We start from the raw sequence: 18962 nt of genomic DNA, 5'->3' as shown, positions 1-18962 counted from the left end.
TAATAGCTCAGATATTTCAGTGACTTGCTCATTCTCCTGCCCTGAAAAGTTACCCAAAGCTCCGCTGCATTAACAGCTCTTGTTACATCCTACACCACTCCCTTGAATTAAAGAACATTGGCCCGTATTTTCTGATCCCTACTGGTGTGTACGAGCTGTGTACACACCTGTAAGGACCTCGCAAGTGCTGGTTTCAGGCAGGCGAAGCGCATGCGCTGAAAACCGGCATTTCCGATCTGTCAAGAATCCTCTGGAGAAGGGCCTCTGCGGGGGGGAGAGTTCCGCTTTCTGCAGAACCTCCGCCCGCTGAAATGCCTTAAAAATCTTACGCCTGGTAAAAGCAGGTATAAGGTCTGCTTTTACCAGCATAAGAGTTTAAAAAAGTTAAAAAAAATGTTTCCACTCATTTATAATTTTAAAATACTTCTAAAAAAGGTAAGTTTATTTTTAGCCCCGTAAAAAGCTTCAATTTTTTTCTTCAAAAAATTAAATTTCTGTTTAAAATATTTAATTTAATGTAATGTTAACTAATTTTAAAAACGTGATTTTAAAAATGTTTATTTAATGTTTTGATGTGTTTTTGGAGTGATCTCCATTCATACTTTTGAAAGGTCTAAGCTGTCAAAAGTATGAAGGGAGATTCCCTTCTTTCATTGGTTCCCCATGGTCCACGTGATCCCAGGGACGCTTGCAAACCGCATGCGCCCCTGGGATACCTGGGCCCTGCGCATTTCATACAGCAGAGGCCCAGGAGCGAAAATGGCCGGACCTCTGGAGCCCTCAGGTAAGGGCGTAGATTTTTTTCCAGATCGGAGGCCTCCGCACACAGGAAGCCTCCGATTGGAAAATACGGGCCACGGAAATCATTCAGCCAGCTTCTATATCAATGATCTACTGACAATGCAGACTCAGAAGCTGCTCTAAAACTACACTGCAGACCAAAGTGCCAAATGTGAATAAGGTGATGAATTTAATTCCTAGCACAATAATTGCCTTACATTCATTTTTCATCCAAGTGTCAACACCTAGTGCTTTTTGATTTACTAACTCTGGTACTCCTACAAGCTACTCCCCTACTGGCCTCAGCAATGCTGGGGGTAGCTTGTTGTTTCTCCTATGGAGACCCTTGAGATGCTCTTGACCAGTGACTTCTGAGCGCTCGAGCCTCTAAGGATCTGGCTTCAGACTGCTGCACCTCGGCAGCTGCCAGTGCAGTCTGGCCCAGCTGACTTGCTGGCACTATGACGGGTATTGCTTGAGGGGTGTGGCGAAGGATCAGACATGCAAACATTCTGAGAGAGGCCACTACCACTCCCTTGGGGCTGGGGCTCATCACTTCCACTGATCTGTGGGAGAGGGGATTTCAGAAGATGAGTGATTCCTTGAAAGCCCATATCTATTTGGTCCACCAATCTCTCCAGGGTGGAACTAAGAGCTTACATGGCAGTGGTTTGAGCTTCCAGCAAAGCCGAAAAGACTGGTGACACTGACTCCCTTTGTGAGGGTCTGGCTGTAGTGTTTCTGGAGATGCCATGCAAGATGACGTCACATAGGCGGTAAGCAGACTCCTCCATACTTTCAGCCGTAATGCTAAAACTGCTCGGCAGGCCTTCCAACATCTAGTATAACTGCTTGTGAGAGCCAAGTAGTTTTCCTCATATTGCTAGGCACCTATAATCTTCATCTGTCCCGCTCAGCAGAGCTGGGAGACAACCTTGCCCTCTGGCGAGCTGTCTCCTAGACTGTCACTGCCATCAGTATCTGCTGCTGCTCACTTGGGCTGGATGTTTCACCACATGGAAACACCTCTGGATCATTATCTAACCCACACAGAGTGCTAATGTTTGTGCTGGTGCTTGGGAGGGATGGAGTGTATGATGGTGCAACCTCAGGAGGATTGTCCTCCTAGGAGGTGTGTTCTTCTGCAGTGTCTAGGTACTGAGAAGTTACTAAAGGAAAGAGAAAAAGGGCAAGAGTTAGGATGGCACTGAGAGGCTGGGCATTAGCAGGTAACAGTCTTGAAAATGTAGCTTGAAGTTGTGAAGCTTGCTGAATATTAGCTGAGGTGAATGAAGGGTTACAAGTAACATGCAGACACCTTGGCTTCCCTGATGCTCATGACTTTTTCCGGGCAACTAAACTCCAGGGGGGAAAAATGGGGTTGCTTTGCTCCTCTCGTTAGCGGCCCCATGGGGCACTAATGGGGCGCAAAGTCCCTAGCGCCTGGGCGAGATGCCGCTAACGCCTCCCGCGAAATTCAGCGGGAGGTTAGCGGCGGCGGTAGCCGGTAGTGCCTTGCGCTGCCGGCGATGACATCATTGCCTTGCACACCGCTCTGCTTGTGCCCCCTGACCTATCGCCGGACGATATGTCCAAAATGGTCAGGGTGGCGTTTTTGCAGCTACGGCAGCGCTACATAAAGGGCAGGTGTTGGGCGGCCACTGTCCGACTGCCAGCACCTGCCCCCTTCCCCTTTTTTCTTCGGGGTGCCGACGCGATCGCTCAGCCCGGCACTCCTTTTGAGTGCCGGGCTGTTTTCCTGGCACTCCGCTCCCTGCTCCCCGGTGGTCCAGCATGGCCCCAGTGCACGCAGTGCTAGGCCCCGCCCCTTTATTCAGGGGAGGGAGGCCTGCAATGACGCGGCACTACGTGCCGACGCGCATGGCTCTGTTGCACGTAGCACTGCAAAATTCACTGATAGCACCCCAGGAAGGAGGGGGAGCACTTCCAGTAGAGCCCCGCCTCCTGCTTGGATGCTACTACTGAATTTACAGTGCAGGGGCGCTAACTTTTTCAGGGTGCTAAAATTAGCGCCCTGGCGATGTTAGCCCCCCCAAAGGGGGTGCCACTGAATTTTTCCCCTCAGGTCTTCTTCTTCCACTTGAGTGAGGGTCAATGTTCCCTTTAAGCTGCGTGGACGTGCAGCGCACTGGAACTCCCGCCCCAACTGGCTCACCGGCTTTTAAATAGAAAAACCGTATATGTGCGGAATTTTGAATGGGTCGCGCAGGTTAAAGGGAACATTAGAGGGAAAAAATTAGAGGCAACATTGGTGAGGGTGTGCTTTTATTCCCAATGATTTCATAATACAGTAAAACTACTGTAATGGATGTAATGTATTTCAAACACCAGATGGTAAAATATGGTTTAAATCAGTGTTCATATCAAGAGCAGAGTAACTGTCTGTTTCTGATACAATATCAGGTGACTAAGAATTTCAATTGTCAGTTCAGCCTTAAATATGATAAGAGAAATAAATACCTAAAATGTGTTAAATGTCTCTGAATGTCGAGGTCTAGAATCGGAGTTGGTCTCGAGGATCCCAGGGGTGATCTGTCCTGGCTTAATAGGTCCTGAAATTCCTTACAGATTTGCCTGCAATATAAGAAACAACAACATTCATTAATGTATTTGGAATAATGTGGCTTATGTCCAGTTTTCTATTGGGTAGATTCTAAGCATCTTGGATTTGGTGAGATATGACCTTGAATTGAACACCTCAGCAAAGCTCACCAGACTGAATTGGTAAAAACAAAATAGTGCATAAAGCAACTGATGCCTGGGACTCTTTCACAAGTCAAAAGACAAAGAGGGTCCTCGTGACCATATAACCCTCTCTATTCCTACATTTTGTGACATCATCAGAGCCCCTCTATTGTGTTGCAGTCATGTACCATGCTCCAACCCAACTTCTCATTCCTACATATTCTGCCGTTTGTCTCTTCAATCTTGTTCATCTTCATTGCTTTCAGTTTCCCTTCTCGTTTTTGATCAGGTATCAGCTCCTGCTTCCTACCCTAGCACAGAATGGCCTAGAAATTGGGTATAGCCCCGCTTGGGGTGTTAGAATTGGCGTAGCGCAAAGTTTATAGCCAGACGCAACTTATCGCCACCTGGCACGATATTGGGTTGCATCGCCCCTAAAGGTGATTGAAGCGCGAATTCAGGCGTTACACGGGACTCCTAAGGCGCTAAACTTCCGGCGCAACCCAATATCGGAGCGGACAGGCGCAGCACAGGTGCTCTCAATTACCGATGACCACGAGACTTCCAGGCGCCGGCCAGCTCTTAAAGGGGTGGGTCAGTCAGCTTCAGCATCCACACTCTGCGCCTTGCAGGCCTCAGAATCGGCGCAGGCCCTTCTCTGGCACTAAAATCATGGACCAGATGGAGAAGGTGAGACAGAGAGCAGAGCGCTTCACCAATGAGGCTCTGGAGTAATTGGTGGCCGCAGTGGCGTGCCGGTGAGATGTTCTCTACCCAGACAATGGCAGGAGGCCGAATCATAAGGACTACCGATGAGCTTGGAGGGATGTATGCCAGAGGGTCAACTCCAGCAGCATGGTGACCAGGAGCCCTGTCCAATGCAGAAAGAAATTCAACGACCTCACTCGGGTCGTGAGGGTGGGTGTTGTTTCTGCAAACTTCTGCATCCCTTCATTTGCAGCTGACTTTATGGCTACAGGGTGGCCTGTGCCCCATTGGCCATCTGCCAGCAAGCACCCATGGCCCTTTCTGGGCACACATATGCACATTTGACTCAAGGCGTCATGTAAGGGCTCTTGCACCATGGGGGGCATGAGATAATCACTCAGGGCATCAGGTAACATAACTTCCCCTCCTTTCCCCTGCAGTCCAAGCTGGCGAGGATTGGCAAAGACCAGCTTCGCACCGGTGGAGGACCTCCACAAGTGGTCACTCTCACGGATCTCGAGGAGAGAGTCCACCAGATTCTTGGAGGACGTCTGAGTGGTCCTGTAACCACTGCAGCTGCTGACCCCATTGTCGACAGCGATGGTAAGGTTCTCACCTTTTACAACTGTCTCCTTCCATTTGTTCCCCCCGCCAGCATGCTTGCTCACTGTGGACCCATGTCATAGCCTTGCCGCAATTTGGCATCCCTTGCTGTAAGCTGTCCTTTTGCTAAAGCCACTCTTACATCTCCCTGCTTTCAGATGCTGCATCACCAGCTCGGGAGCCGGGCCCTCAAGCTGCCAGTGCCAGTGCCTCCAAAGGCTCATTGAGAAAAGTACTGTCCAACAGAAGGTCAGCAACTCTCTCCAGCAACGATCAGAATGGCCAGCCCAAATGGCTGCAGCTTTTATACTAGTGCTGTCCCCTTTAAATAGCGCTCCCCGAGTCCGAGAAGGGCCTGGGAACACTCCATCCAACTGTCACTAATAGCGCCAGGCGGAAAGGTTGTGGGTGCCACCGAATATCCGGTCCGGGGCGCCAAAAAGGCGTTGCACATTGAAATGACGTCATGATCTGCCTGCGCCCGCGGGCGCGCGCAAAGAGTTAGCGCCGGTGCTAAAAGGATACTCAATATGGGAGGTGGCGCTATATTCACTGCGCCCGCCCAAAAATTGGGTAACGCCCCAATTCTCAGGCTCTTTAGGCGCTAATCGCTGGCGCTACCAACCGAATTTCTAGGCCAATATTCCTTCAGTTCCTTCCTCCCCTCCCCTCCCCCTTTCCCTGCCTCTGCACCTGTTTAAAACCTGTTACATCTCTAACCTTTTCCAGTTCTGATGAAGGGTTCCAGACCTGAAACGTTAACTCTGTTTCTCTCTCCACGGATGCTGCCTGGCCTGCTGAGTATTTCCAGCATTTTCTGTTGTTATTTCAGGTTTCCAGCATCCGCAGTATTTTGCTATTGTACGAGTGTTTGGTTCACTGCCGCTTATCTTCTAGGAATGCCCACCTTGAAGAAGTTCTGCTCTTCTCTCCGACAGGATTTCAGTTTGCCTCTTCAACCTTGTTCATCTTCATTGCTTTCAGTTTCCCTTCTCGTGTTTGATCAGGTATCTGCTCCTGCCTCCTACCCTAGCACAGAATATTCCTTCAATCACTTCCTCCCCTCCCCTCCCCCTTTCCCTGCCTCTGCACCTGTTTCAAATCTGTTACATCTCTAACCTTTTCCTGTTCTGATGAAGGGTCCCAGACCTGAAATGTTACCTCTGTTTCTCTCTCCACGGATGCTGCCTGGCCTGCTGAGTGCTTCCAGCATCATACATTGTTTCTCTCGCATAATGTCATCCTTCTCATTAGGCCAGTATCATTTTACAACTAGAGAATGCTCAGAGGTGCAAGAGAAGAAGGGTAAACAAGCCAACCAATTTTCTTTTTCCCTATGGGAAATACCATTGTCTCTGTTCAGCATCTTCCCTTGTCAGTTTGGTCAAAATTGGGAAATCATCATTTGGGAACTCCCTCTTGTAAAGCCTATCCTATCATTCTATAGCACAGGTCTGCAAAGTGCCACACCAGCAGGCTACTTTTGTTTTCTGCATTTGTTATCATGTGATGTTTGCAACATTAACTCTTTTGATTCTAGATCAGTGGTGACAAACATGCAGGCCATGAGCCACATGTGGTTCTTCTTTTGCTCAAATGTACCTCTGTGGCCTTTCAACATGATTAATGGCACTTCAGCTGTTTGACTGCATAGCTGCAGTCACATGGTGCACTGAAGAACTGGGTAGTACCATTACTTGTGGGAAGAAAGTCTTTAAAGAAGCAGGACCAGTGCTTAGTAGGGTGCGGGAGTGAAGAGCAGCAAACTATGTGGTGAGTGACTGGCAGAAGATGGAAAGATTTTTTGAGAGACGAGGAGGTGAACTCGTACTCCTCCTAGCCTGACAAAAATCAATGGCACCACTTTCTTGTGCCCATTTCTGGAGCGGCTTGCAGTGGTCAATTTAAGCACCACTGGTTAAGCTGCTGAACACCCAGTACCAGTGGATGCATGCTTTGCCCATTGGTACCTGAGAATTGCATCAGGGTCCTACACACAGCATAGTACTCCAATATAATACTCCAATATAAATATTTTAGTAAGACTCCCAACTGTTTCAGGCAAGAGTGCTGGTTGCCTATTTCAAGGTCTGCTCAAAGAGCAAGCCAGGTGGGCCTTGGGGTGTCAGCGGGTGGTGAGTTCAGAGTTTTAAAAAAAATTGCCTGCCTACCGTCCCATTTTTCAGCATGAATTGGACATTTGTTAGATGAAAATCCTCAGCAATGTCTTCAGGGGAGGTGGGAAGGAAAGGAAACAGGGGGGGAAACCAGCTCTGCAAAGGAGATTGTGACCACTTTTGGTGTGAAAAATCATTTAACTTTGAAGCTTTTTTTTACTGTGCAGGTCAAGTGATAAAAAATAATTTCATGTTTGCAGCACAATGTTGAAGGTGTGTGCTGTGCATTAAAAATACATTGGCTATGTTACCCAATGACTCAATTGATAAAGAGCTGTCCCATTATATAACTGGACCACACAAACCAGAAAGATTACAGGGGTAATTTTGATATTGGGTGATAGTGTAAAATGGGCGACATCGATTCTGCTGCCCATTATACATTTCTCCACTGAATTGATATCGTCCATTTTGCTCTATCATCTAAAGTCAGAATTACCCTCTATAGTTCTAATTATGATCTGCGCTGTTCCAGTTGACCTCAATTTGAGTAGTAATGTAGGTTCTATGATAGAACTCAGTGCTCCTGGACTAGGCATGGGAACAATCAACCTCTATTTTCATTTCTCATCACTATCCAGTGATCCCGGTTAGAAAATGCCCATGTGTGGATGTTGAATGAAGGCCATATAGGGCTCGACTCTGATGGCTCCCATGGTAAAACAACCTGCCAGCACTCATTACCTAGGCTTCCACATGAAGAATTTTAACTTGGCTGAGGTGCAGGAAGGTAGCCAGTGCCTGTAGAACTGTACCCCATTATCCAACAGTACCATTAGGAGAGAAGGGTAACATTTGAAAGGAAAGAAAACATAGCCCGGAATATTACCAGCACTCAGCGGACGGGATGGGTGGCAGGTCAGCTGTTAAATTTAAAATGACTGACAGCAGGTTGGGAACCCACTGTCAAAATGCACACACTGGACTTTCCCGATGTCAGGTCTGCCAACACTGAGCAGACCTGATGGGCAGCAGCGGGGGAGGCAATTAAAATCATTAGTGGCTTATTTACAGCCACTTATCAATAGTTTTTCCCCAGCTTTTTGTATTTGACAGGTCACCCACCGGTTTCCCGCTGTGCCTAGACCTCGTCTGTGAAGCTGAGGGGGGAGGTCAGTGGCCATTGAATCAGCTGATGAGTTGACAGCTTCAAATGTCAAGTCAAAGCTCCCAGCTGATTGAGATATGTTCCCTCAACCACGAGCTTCTCTAAACTGCATTTCCAGTACAGAATCAGGATGCCCAAAGTCTTTACACAAGTCTCCATCCAGTCTGACATCATTACCTCTCCCACCATTGACAGATCGTTTCTATCATCTCTACTTCACCTGTCATCTGTTCCATCAGCATAGGTGCCCTTGAAACTCTCTCACCTTGGTCCTCAGAATCCCAACACCAACAGCACCAGGCACACCAGCAGCACCAACAACAACATCAACCTTCTCTGCAATCAACTGATGCTGCACAGGACAGAGGGCATCAGGACCCAAGCACATCATTGCCCAGGAGGCCAGGGATGGCCTCACCATGGCCACATTTACTTAACTTGATACTGTACACTCTGGCTGCCACATGATGCGCCAGGTTGGCACCACCCCACACCAACATCATAAAGCATCCCTACCATGCCCAAGCCATTGCATTCACATTCATCACCATTGCAGGGAGTACCGTTATGTCTCACCATTCACTGTAACTCACTAAGCCACTTCCAAAGGTGCGCACCAATCTGTCCAAGAACACAAAGTGTTCAAAATAAAGGTTTCAATGTTTGACAGCACATTAACAGAAACTTTACATGAACATTGCATAAAACACCCAAGTGCCTAGTCTTGTGTGTTGTTAGTTGGTATGATTGCATTAGGATGAGGGTGAGTGTGAGGGGTAGCTAGTAAGATGGGGATGTGATAATGTAGATAGAGAGGGATGGGTGGAGGTGCAAGGTAAGTTGGTGTGAGTAAGGATGTGCAGGAGTAGGGTAGGAAAGGCAGAGTGATGAGAATGTGATGAGAGACACAGTAGGATGAGGTTGAGTGTGGCTTTGTACTGACGTTTCGTGATCTACTGAGATCATTGAAAAATTTGCGGCACTGCACCCAGGTCCTCCTGACCACATCCCTGCTTGTGCCCTCCTCTGCAATGTGCAACCAGGCTGTGTTGATCTCCAGGGGAGGTCTCTTCCGCCTATGGGAAGGGAAGAGGACCCTCCTGCATGCTCTGACTCCCTCCATAAGCATATGGAGGGAGTCATGGGGGAGCCTGGGTGCAGCCGTGCACCTCTGTGCAGTGCTTATCAGTGTTTGCAGTGCCTCAATGCTGTAGAACACTGACAGCACAAATGTTAAAATAAAGTTGGCCACAGTCCCTTTAAGGAAACTGGCTGATGGCGCATCATCAAATGACGTCACCAGACCCGCTTCCTCTAATTGGCCGGGAAACTCACTGGGTGGGCTTAACAAGCCGTATTTCGGGAAATTAATTTCTGAGGCCGGGATGGAGACAGCAGTGGGATCGGAACCCACCACCAACATCGCCCGCCACGGATCCACTGAGGTGAGCAAAATCGCGACCATAGTTTTATTTGATGCTGGAGCTTTCCCTTAAATGTTCCATTAACATTTAAAACTAATATAAGATAGAATAAATGAACTGCACAGAAGTAAACAGAAGAAATTCGGGTCCCCACGTGTGAGTACGCACTGGGTACTCACGCGTAGGCCCAACAAAAGTGCTGGTTTCGTGCAAGGCCTGCTTTTAACAAGGTAAGTGGTGAATTAATTAAAATTAAAACATTTTTTCCCCACAGGTTTATTATTTTTAAATACTTTAAAGAAAGGTAAGTTTATTTTTAGCCCCGTTAGAAAATGTAATTAATTTTTTCAAAAATGTAAATTATTGTTTAAAATAGTTATTTCATGTAATTTATAGTTATTTTAAAAATGTGATTTTTAAAAATATATTCGAAGTTTTAATTATGTTTTGGGGCTTATAGTATTTATAGGTTTGACAGCTCTTCCTGTCAAATTTATGAATGAAGCACTCCCTGCTACCATTGGCTCTCCATGGCCCACGTGATCCCAGGGGACACTTTGAACTAACTGCGCCCCTGGGATACGCAAGCACTGCGCGTCGGCAGTTAGAGGAGGCCCAGGAATGGAATACCACGCGGGCCCACAGCTCAACGGCCGGCGCGCAAGGTAAGTGCAGGCCAGAGGCTTGCACCCGCGGGAAGCCTCCGACTCAAATTTCTGGGCCATTTTGTTTGCAGCATTCTCTTAATAAGCACAATATTTGTAACTATGTTGGATTTTCTATTTTACTGCAACATGCATGTCTCAAAGGGATGAGATGAAATCAAATGTTTTGAAAATATATACAAGGAAAGAAACATTCAAAGTTGCTGCTGGAAATCACTTCAGGGAACAATTACTTCTTTGAAAAAAAAGAAAAGCAGACTTTAAGTACCACTCTTTGATACACAGGGTTTTAGCTTCTTTATGATGTGTATGACCCCCAGTCCTAGGCTATTCTTCCCGAGGCCCACCCTTTCAGTGCTCTCAGACAGTTACCGAATACAGGTCATTCTAATTATACTGACTCCTGCACGGTCAGCTAAGCTGTCAATCACACCAGTCCGATAGCAATTAATATAACTCTTAAGAAAAAAATCAATACACGAACACTTAGCCTTAGCACTGTATCACAGACATAGACACGTGCTGTGTCTAGAAATTGTGGATCAATTTTTTAGACTCACTCCCCCAGAAGCCTATGCCCAAGAAACTGTATTTACATTTATTTTATTGGGAAATTATATATGCTGCAGCCAAAGTAATCCTCCAAGGAGCTGGACTGGAATAAAACTACAAAGGCATTTTTAGACTTTATATTTTGATTTCACTTTAGCAAACATTATTTATTATGATTCAGAAACAGTGCTGATTCTCAAAAAGACATTTCCCTAATTCAATAAAAATGACGATACCAAATGACTACAGAGTGGTCTGCACAATGTGATCTTAAACTGAGTGCACTTAAACAGTGTTGTGTATGTACCTTTAAGAGAGAACTGTTTTACAGCTCCTGTATACTGTAGTACCGGCAGTGACCACACCTGTATATAAAGCCGGAGCAGGCTTCTGTACGTCAGTCGTGAGACTGCTCTACTCTAGTAAACACCTGTTGATTGTTAAGTTACAGCCTCCGTGTAGTTCTTGGGGAAACATCCTATTTAAAGAATCACGGATCTAACAAACAGAGTGTTAAATGTGGGAATTTGGAGAGAGTGGGAGTCTCTGGTAAGTACTCGGTGAGTCTGGGCGAGTATCAGTTGTAAAAAGTTTAACATTTTGAATTTAACTTAGAACTTTAAAAACTGTAGTTAACAGAAACTGCCTCTCGGTGGCTGTTAACTGTCAGTCAGCTGTAAGTTTTTTGTCTTGAATAGGTACTAATTACTGTGAACAGTGAGCAGGGAGCTGAGGCAGCACTTGTAACTTGGGTATGGCTCCAAAGGTATGAAAGTAAACAGTATCTGCTGATGCATAAAGTGATCTTAAACAGAGTGCACTTAAACAGTGTTAAACTTGGGAATTTGGAGAGAGTGGGAATTCAGAGCAGAGTGGGAAGTAGGTGTTGCTTTTGCCTCCAATACTTGTAGTGCTTTGTGTCACCAGTAAATATTTAATTTAATCTACCTACCACTTAAACTAGACCTAGTAATTAGCTAAAAACTAAGCTATAAATGAAGTTAATTAAATACATTAATTTTAATTAACTAAATAAATAAAACAAGGTTATAAAGCAATGGCAGTGCAGGTCGTGTACCGCACTGCAGCGTGTGGGAGTTTGTGGAGAGCATGTGATCCCGGATGACCACGTCTGCAGTAAGTGTCTGCATTTCGAATAACTTCAGCTCAGAGTTGTTGAGCTGGAGTCTGAGGTGCAGACATTGCGGGGCATCAGGGAGGGGGAGAGTTACCTGGACACTTTGATCCAGGAAGCAGTCACACCCCTTACGTTAGGTGGTGGTACAGGTCTGGTTAGTGATCAGGGGCAGGAGAGTATGACTGCAACCCAGGCATGTAAAGGGATCCCAGATGCAGTGCAGGAGGAGCCTCAGCCTTTGCCCTTGTCTAACAGGTATGAGGTTCTTGCTGCCTGTGTGGATGATGGAAAAGTCTGCATGGTGGATGAGCAAACTGACCATGGCACCATGGTGCAGGAGGCCATTCAAGTGGGGGGAGTGAAAAAGAATGTTGTATTGGTAGGGGGCAGTATAGTCAGGGGAATAGATGCTGTTCTCTGCAGCCACGACCAGGAGTTCCGAAGGCTGTGTTGCCTGCCCAGTGCCAGGGTTAAAGACATCTCCTCACAGCTGGAGGAGAATTTGGAGTGGGAGGGGGAGGATCCAGTTGTTGTGGTCCACGTAGGAACCAACGACATAGGTAGAACTAGGAATGAGGTTCTGCTGAGAGAGTTTGAGGAGCTAGTGTCCAAATTAAAAAGCAGAACCTCAAAGTTAATAATCTCTGGACTGTAACCTGAGCCATGAGCAAATTGGCATAGGGACAAGCAGATCAGAGAGTTAAATGGTGATTCAAAGAGTTGTGTGGGAGGAAGGGGTTTCAATTCATGGGGCACTGGCACCAATACTGGGGAAAGAAGGAGCTGTTCCATTGGGATGGTCTCCACTTAAATCAGGCTGCAACCAATGTCCTGGCAAATCGAATAACTAGGGCTGTAAATAGGGCTTTAAACTAAAAAGGGGGAGGAGGGGTCAGGTGAGGGGAAATTTAGAACTGGAGCCAACCAGGAAACAGGCTATTTTACTGTCCTGGGCCCCAAACACTCATTCCAGTTGAAACAATGATTTACTTGTACTTCTTGCAATTTAGTTTACTGTATTCGCTACTCACGATGCGGTCTCCTCTACATTGGGGAGACCAAATGCAGATTGGGTGATGGCTTTGCAGAACTCCTCTGTTCAGTCCGTAAGCATGACCCCGAGCTTCCGGTCGCCTGTCACTTTAATTCTCCAATCAACTTCCACTCTGACCTCTCCGTCCTCGGCCTCTTACATGTTCCAGCGAAGCTCAATGTAAGGGCGAGGAACAGCACCTCATCTTTTGATTAGGCACTTTACAGCCTTCTGGACTCAACATCGAGTTCAACAATTTTAGAACATAACCTCTGCCCCTATTTTTTCACATGGCTACTGTTGTTGATTCTGCTATTCCCATTTACAACTCTTCTAGACACATCTTTTGTTTCTTTACTTGTTTCCTTACCATCGCCTTTTGCTTTGTACTATCATACCCTTTGTCATTTAATCACTTTTGTTCTTTCCTCCCCTCCCACCTTTCCCTGCCCCTGCACTTGCTTAAAATCTGTTACAGCTCTTAATTTTTCCAGTTCTGACGACCTGAAATGTTAACTCTGTTTCTCTCTCCTCAGATGCTGCCTGACCTGCTGAGTATTTCCAGCATTTTCTGATTTTATTTCAGATTTCCAGCATCCATAGTATTTTGCTTTTGGTGGATGTAAAAGATCTTATGGCACTATTTCAAAGAAGAGCAGGGAGTTATTCCCAGTGTCTTAGCCAATATTTTCCCCTCAATCCACATCACTAAAAAAACAGATTATCTGGTCATTATCACATTGCTATTTGTGGGAGCTTGCTGTGCACAAGTTGGCTGCCATGTATCCTACATTACAACAGTGACTATACTTCAAGAAGTACCTCTGTAAAGTGCTTTGGGATGTCCGGTGGTCGTGAAAGGCACTTTATAAATGCAAGTCTTTCTTTCTTTCTTAATCTCATAATAAAGGATCCTTGGGGGGGAAGAGTGATCATAATATGATAACATTTTACATTGAGTTTGAGAGTGAAATACTTCAGTCAGAAATGAGAATCTTAAACTTAAATAAAGCCAATTACATAGGTATGAAGGGCAAGTTAGCTAAGGTAGATTGGGAAATTAGGTTAAAAGGTATGATGGTAGATAAGCAGTGGCAAACATTTGAAGGAATATTCCAAAATTCTAAACAAATATACATTCCATTGAGAAATAGAAACTGCAGGGAAATGTGATCCATCTGTGGCTATCTAAAGAGGTTAAGGATAGTATTAGGTTAAAAGAAGAGGCTTATAATATTGCGAAGAATACTAGTAATCCTGAGGATTGGGAGAGCTTTAGAAACCAGCAAAGGATGACCAAAAATTTGATAAAAAGGGAGAAAATAGAATATGAGAGTAAACTAGCAGAAATATAAAAAAACAGATTGTAAGAGCTTCTAAAAGTATGTAAAAAGGAAGAGAGTAGCAAAAGTAAGCATTGGTCCCTTGGAGGCTGAGACAGGTAAAATTATAATTGGGAATAAGGAAGTGGCAGTGACTTTAAACAGATATTTTGTATCTGTCTTCACAGTAGAAGACACAAAAAAGCATATCAAAAATAGTGGGGAACCAAGGGGGCTAATAAGAGTGAGGAACTTAAAGTAATTAATATCAGTAGAGAAAAAGTACTTGAGAAACTAATGGGACTAAAAGCCAATAAATCCCCTGGACCCGATGGCCTACATCCTAGGGTTCTAAAAGAGATGGCTGCAGAGGTAATGGATGCATTGGTTGTGATCTTTCAACATTCCCTAGATTCTGGAATGGTCCCAGTAGATTGGAAGGTAGCAAATTTAACCCCGCTATTCAAGAAAGGAGGAAGAGAGAACACAGGGAACTACAGCCCAGTTAGCCTGACATCAGTCATCGGGAAAATGCTGGAATCCATTATTAAGGAAGTGGCAATGGGGCACTTAGAAAATCATAATATGGCTAGACAGAGTCAACATGGTTTTATGAAAGGTAAATCATGTTTAACAAATTTATTAGAGTTTTTTGAGGATGTAACTAGCAGGGTAGATAAAGGGGAAACCAGTGGATGTAATATATTTGGATTTCCAAAAGGTATTCGATAAGGTGCCACATAAAAGGTTGCTGCACAAGATAAGGGCTCATGGGGCCGGGGGTAATATATTAACATGGATAGATGATTGGTTAACGGACAGAAAACAGAGAGTAGGGATAAATGGATTGTTTTCAGGTTGTAACTAGTGAGATGCCGCAAGGATCAGTGCTTGGGTTTCAGCTATTTACAATCTATATTAATGACTTGGATGAAGGGACCAAGTGCCGGGCTGATCGATTGCAGGCAGGAACCCGTGGAAAAAAGCGGAACAAGAAAGGTAAGTTTTGTTTTACTTAACTCAGCCACCTCGCCTTTAATCATCACCCCTGAAGCGGCCAGTCGCCCAATGCACGCCTCCTGCAGCTGTCGGTGTTTTTGCCCGGTGCTGCTGCAGGGGACGGAAGTTAATTTTGGGTCTGGGCGCTACCGGGGCGATGCACACAGTGATGATGTCACGATCGCCAGGTGAAGGAGATCAGGGCACAATGCATAGTGCTGCTGCAAAACTCCCTGCCGAATATGGCAGGAGTCGATGTCAGCGCCCGGATGCAAAGCCATTTGCGCCCCCATTGAGTATATTCAATGCTGGGAAAAATATATTTTTGGACTCTAGGATAATCAAGGGATATGGGGATTGGGCGGTAAAGTGGAGTTGAGATAGAAAATCAGTCATGATCTTATTGAATGGTGGAGCAGGCTCGCAGGGTTGTATCACTCCTAATTCTTATGTTCTTAAATATGCTAAACTAATCTTCCCCTAGAAAACAGATAGCTTTGTCTTCAAGGAAAGCGTTCTGAAGAACCTTTAGTGCTGAATCTCTCTGGTAATCTGCAGAATCTTAAGGGACAATTTTCACTGAAAGCAGGATTCAGAGGGGGAAGGGGGCTGGTGCGGGGGAAGGGGGTGGGGGGGTGCACGTGCCAAACTGGCCTGATGTTGACCGTGTTCGGCCTGGACACTTTTAATTTCCGGACCTCATCTCCATGCCGCTGGAAAGTGACTGCTGGCTGGCGGGCAGGAGTGGAAGTTCGGTTGGCAGGAGGCCGTTGGCCTACGCTAAAGGAAGGCTTGCTGGCAAGTAGATAAGTCGTGGGGTGGTAATTTCGGGAGGATCTTCCAGGAGGGAAGGGGGTAGGGGTGGGAGGCAGGGGGGAGCCCGTGGTAGGGGAGGCCTAATCTTTCCTTGTGGAGCCCGAATGATGCCACAGACATAATTACACTCCTCTACCTAATGGTATTTTTAGTTTGTACGGGTTGTGATAACTGCAAGGATAAGATGTGGGCAAAGTATTGTTTAAAGGGGACGGAAAGCCTAGGCAGAGCCCTTTAGGTTCTATTAACCCCTCCCCCATTTCAAGGACCGGCATGATAGTTTCAATTTACATTTCTTCCACATTTTTTAAGAACCTCAATTTTATCGCTGGCCTGGGGACCATTGTGCAGGGTCACCCCTGCTGATAGGCTGCTGTGCTAATGTTAATTACAGAAACATTCCCTGTGTCCTTGAGGGCTTTCAGTGTAAAACAAGGAGGACACAACTTCAGAATGGTCTGAGAGCCAATGCAATGTTGAAGACTGGCAAATTTGGATTTCCATCCTCTCGTAAGGCTTCCTCTGGTCAGGTGGTATCAGAGCCAGTTTTAAATCATGTACCCTGCTGCTAATAATGGAGTCATTCTAGGACACTCCACATAATTAATGTCACTGAATGGCAAAGAAAGGAAGAGAATTCCCTGTCTCCATGCTGACAATAAAATTGACATTTTAAAAAAATGTCAAAGAAATTTAAGCTAGACTAATTAGGACAGATTTTCACCCAGCCAAATCAGCATTAATGGGGCGGTAATCGCCTTAACATGGAGTTGGTAGTCTTATCCCCCTGTTAATACCAAAGCTTCGGCTGCAGCCATTTTTAAAGAGGCCTCCCCTTGGGTGACTGGAATGCCCAGCTGTTTGTGGTGGTAGGCCTCTTGAGTATGCAACTCAGGGTCCTATGAAGTAGTGACTATCCCATTTGCAGTTTTCAGGGGCAAAGGCTGCGATTTTGCCGGCACTCGGAGGGTGGGTTTGGAGGCGGGTCATAGGTTAAAATCATTTTGATTGATGGCGGGTTACGATCCCACCATCAACCTGACTCCAAACAGCTTTCCCAAGTGTCGGATCCTCGATTTGCGAATGGACCCGATATCTAGCGGCGGGAAGCGGACTAAAGGCAATTACCTGCCTACTAACAGGTGCTTGCCAGTAGTTGTCAGCCTATTTTTGAATTTTGCCACTTCTGGCTCAGGTTTCCCGACGAACGGACACCACGACGGGTAAGTATGGTGTGTTGTGAGTCTGCTGTAATGTTTCTGGATTGATGACAGCTGCAGAAGTGGTGTGAAGGATCCAATGTTGCACATGGTGAGTCTCAGAGGAAAGAAAATGTTGGGTACTGCATTTTAATACATTTACAGATTTCTTCAGCTTACAAGTTTTTAAATCCATGTTCAGTGCCACCTCATTGGGAGAACCTTTCTCACCAGTGACAGATCGCTTCTGTCACCTCACCTGCAGCTGCCATCTATTCCAGCCTATGGAGGGAGTCATTGGAGAGCCTGGGTGCAAGAGGTCACCTTTGTGCAGTGATTGTCAGTGTTTTCAGCACCTCAATGCTGTCAAACACTGAGAAATCAACTGTCAAAATAAAATTGTGCGTGGTTCCTTTAAGGAAACTGGCAGATGACACCATCTGACCGTTTCCTGTTAATTGGCTGGCAAGCCCGCAGGGCGGGCTTAACAAGGTCAATCAAGGCAAAATCACATCTGTGGAGCGGATACAGCTGGGGGGCGGGACTGGAAGCCGGAAACCACCTGACCCGCACCCAATCCGCCTTCATTAATAAAATCGTGGCCATAGTGTTTGTCTCATGATTTATGAGATGGGGCAGAGCAGTGCTGCAAACGTTCCGCCCATGTATCTTGGCATTGAGCAGTCTAACCATCGGTCCTTAAAGTAACAGCTTCTGACTGCTACAAAAATGGGCCAGAAAGGTTTCTGGGGTTTACTGCAGGCTGCTTCCTGCAAAATTAATGATCTTTGTTTTATTGAGGCGAAAATTTGAATCAGCCTCTAAATCCAATTGACCCATGACTATTAATTCTATAAATATGATTCAGTTAGCACACAGTGTAACAGTAGAAATTAGATATTTAAATTGTTGATGTTTTATACTTTGTTTATCTATTCCTTCAGCTACATGTTTTAATGTAAAACATGCTATTTTCAGCTAAACTCATATTTTGTTGCTAACATTCTTGGAAAAACAAAATCCGAATGAGTGACATATTAGCAATGTGAAAATACTTCACAGTTATGGAAAGATGGCACTCTTGTACTTGAAGAAACTGGGCAATTTCAGTGGTTCCACCGGCATCAGGGGAGTACCTGTCAGAGCAGCAGATCAAGGCAATAGGAGCTTGACTCTGAGAAAGTCAGCACTTCACAGGATTACGGGATCTGATTCTCAAAAGCTGCTGGGGAACAATCTGCATACAACTCCTGAATTGGTTATTGTGAAAGGTGTACACCAGCTCTGCCTTGGCTTAGATTGCAACTGCAGAATTCCACGAGGTTCTGACAGTGTGAAAGTGTCAGGTAGAATTTTATTTTTATAAGTTTCTCTGACACTCATAAATTTGCATATCCCTTTGATGCAACCAACAATAGCCACTGTTAATTTCCTCTGCGGATTAGAGATAGCAGAACTGCTATTTGTATTAAACTGCAGTCATTCTGTGTGCTATTATTAGTTAAACTGACACTCTAAATTTTGCCCACACACCCAAAATTATTTTTGGACGTAACAGGTATAACATGTTGATTTTGCATTAATAATCTTTCTGCTGGATAAGGGTTTCTTAAGGATGAATTGAAAGGTTTTTCTCTAATTTCCTAAAACTTTGGCTTTTAATGGAAAAGGCTTTATATTAATGCTTGGTTAGTGTGGATGTTAGAGCAAGAAAAGGAAAAGAAAGATGCAT

At 45.4% G+C, this 18962-nt stretch overlaps 1 protein-coding gene across 1 annotated transcript in view; it reads right to left on the bottom strand.

Annotated features, from left to right (window-relative positions):
- Positions 1-18962, bottom strand: part of tfap2d (transcription factor AP-2 delta (activating enhancer binding protein 2 delta)) — a 117868-nt gene that overhangs the window by 7345 nt on the left and 91561 nt on the right. Inside the window, exon 6 of the mRNA XM_085997490.1 lies at positions 3262-3375. Coding sequence (XP_085853616.1) covers positions 3262-3375 — 114 coding nt within the window. The remainder of the gene's footprint in view (positions 1-3261; positions 3376-18962) is intronic.

Source organism: Somniosus microcephalus, chromosome 9, assembly GCF_052327205.1.
Source record: "Somniosus microcephalus isolate GS21.2 chromosome 9, FLI_Smic_1.0, whole genome shotgun sequence".
NCBI lineage: Eukaryota > Metazoa > Chordata > Chondrichthyes > Squaliformes > Somniosidae > Somniosus > Somniosus microcephalus.
The sequence above is the reverse complement of the archived record's forward strand: the minus strand, read 5'-3'. Positions and strand labels throughout refer to the sequence as shown.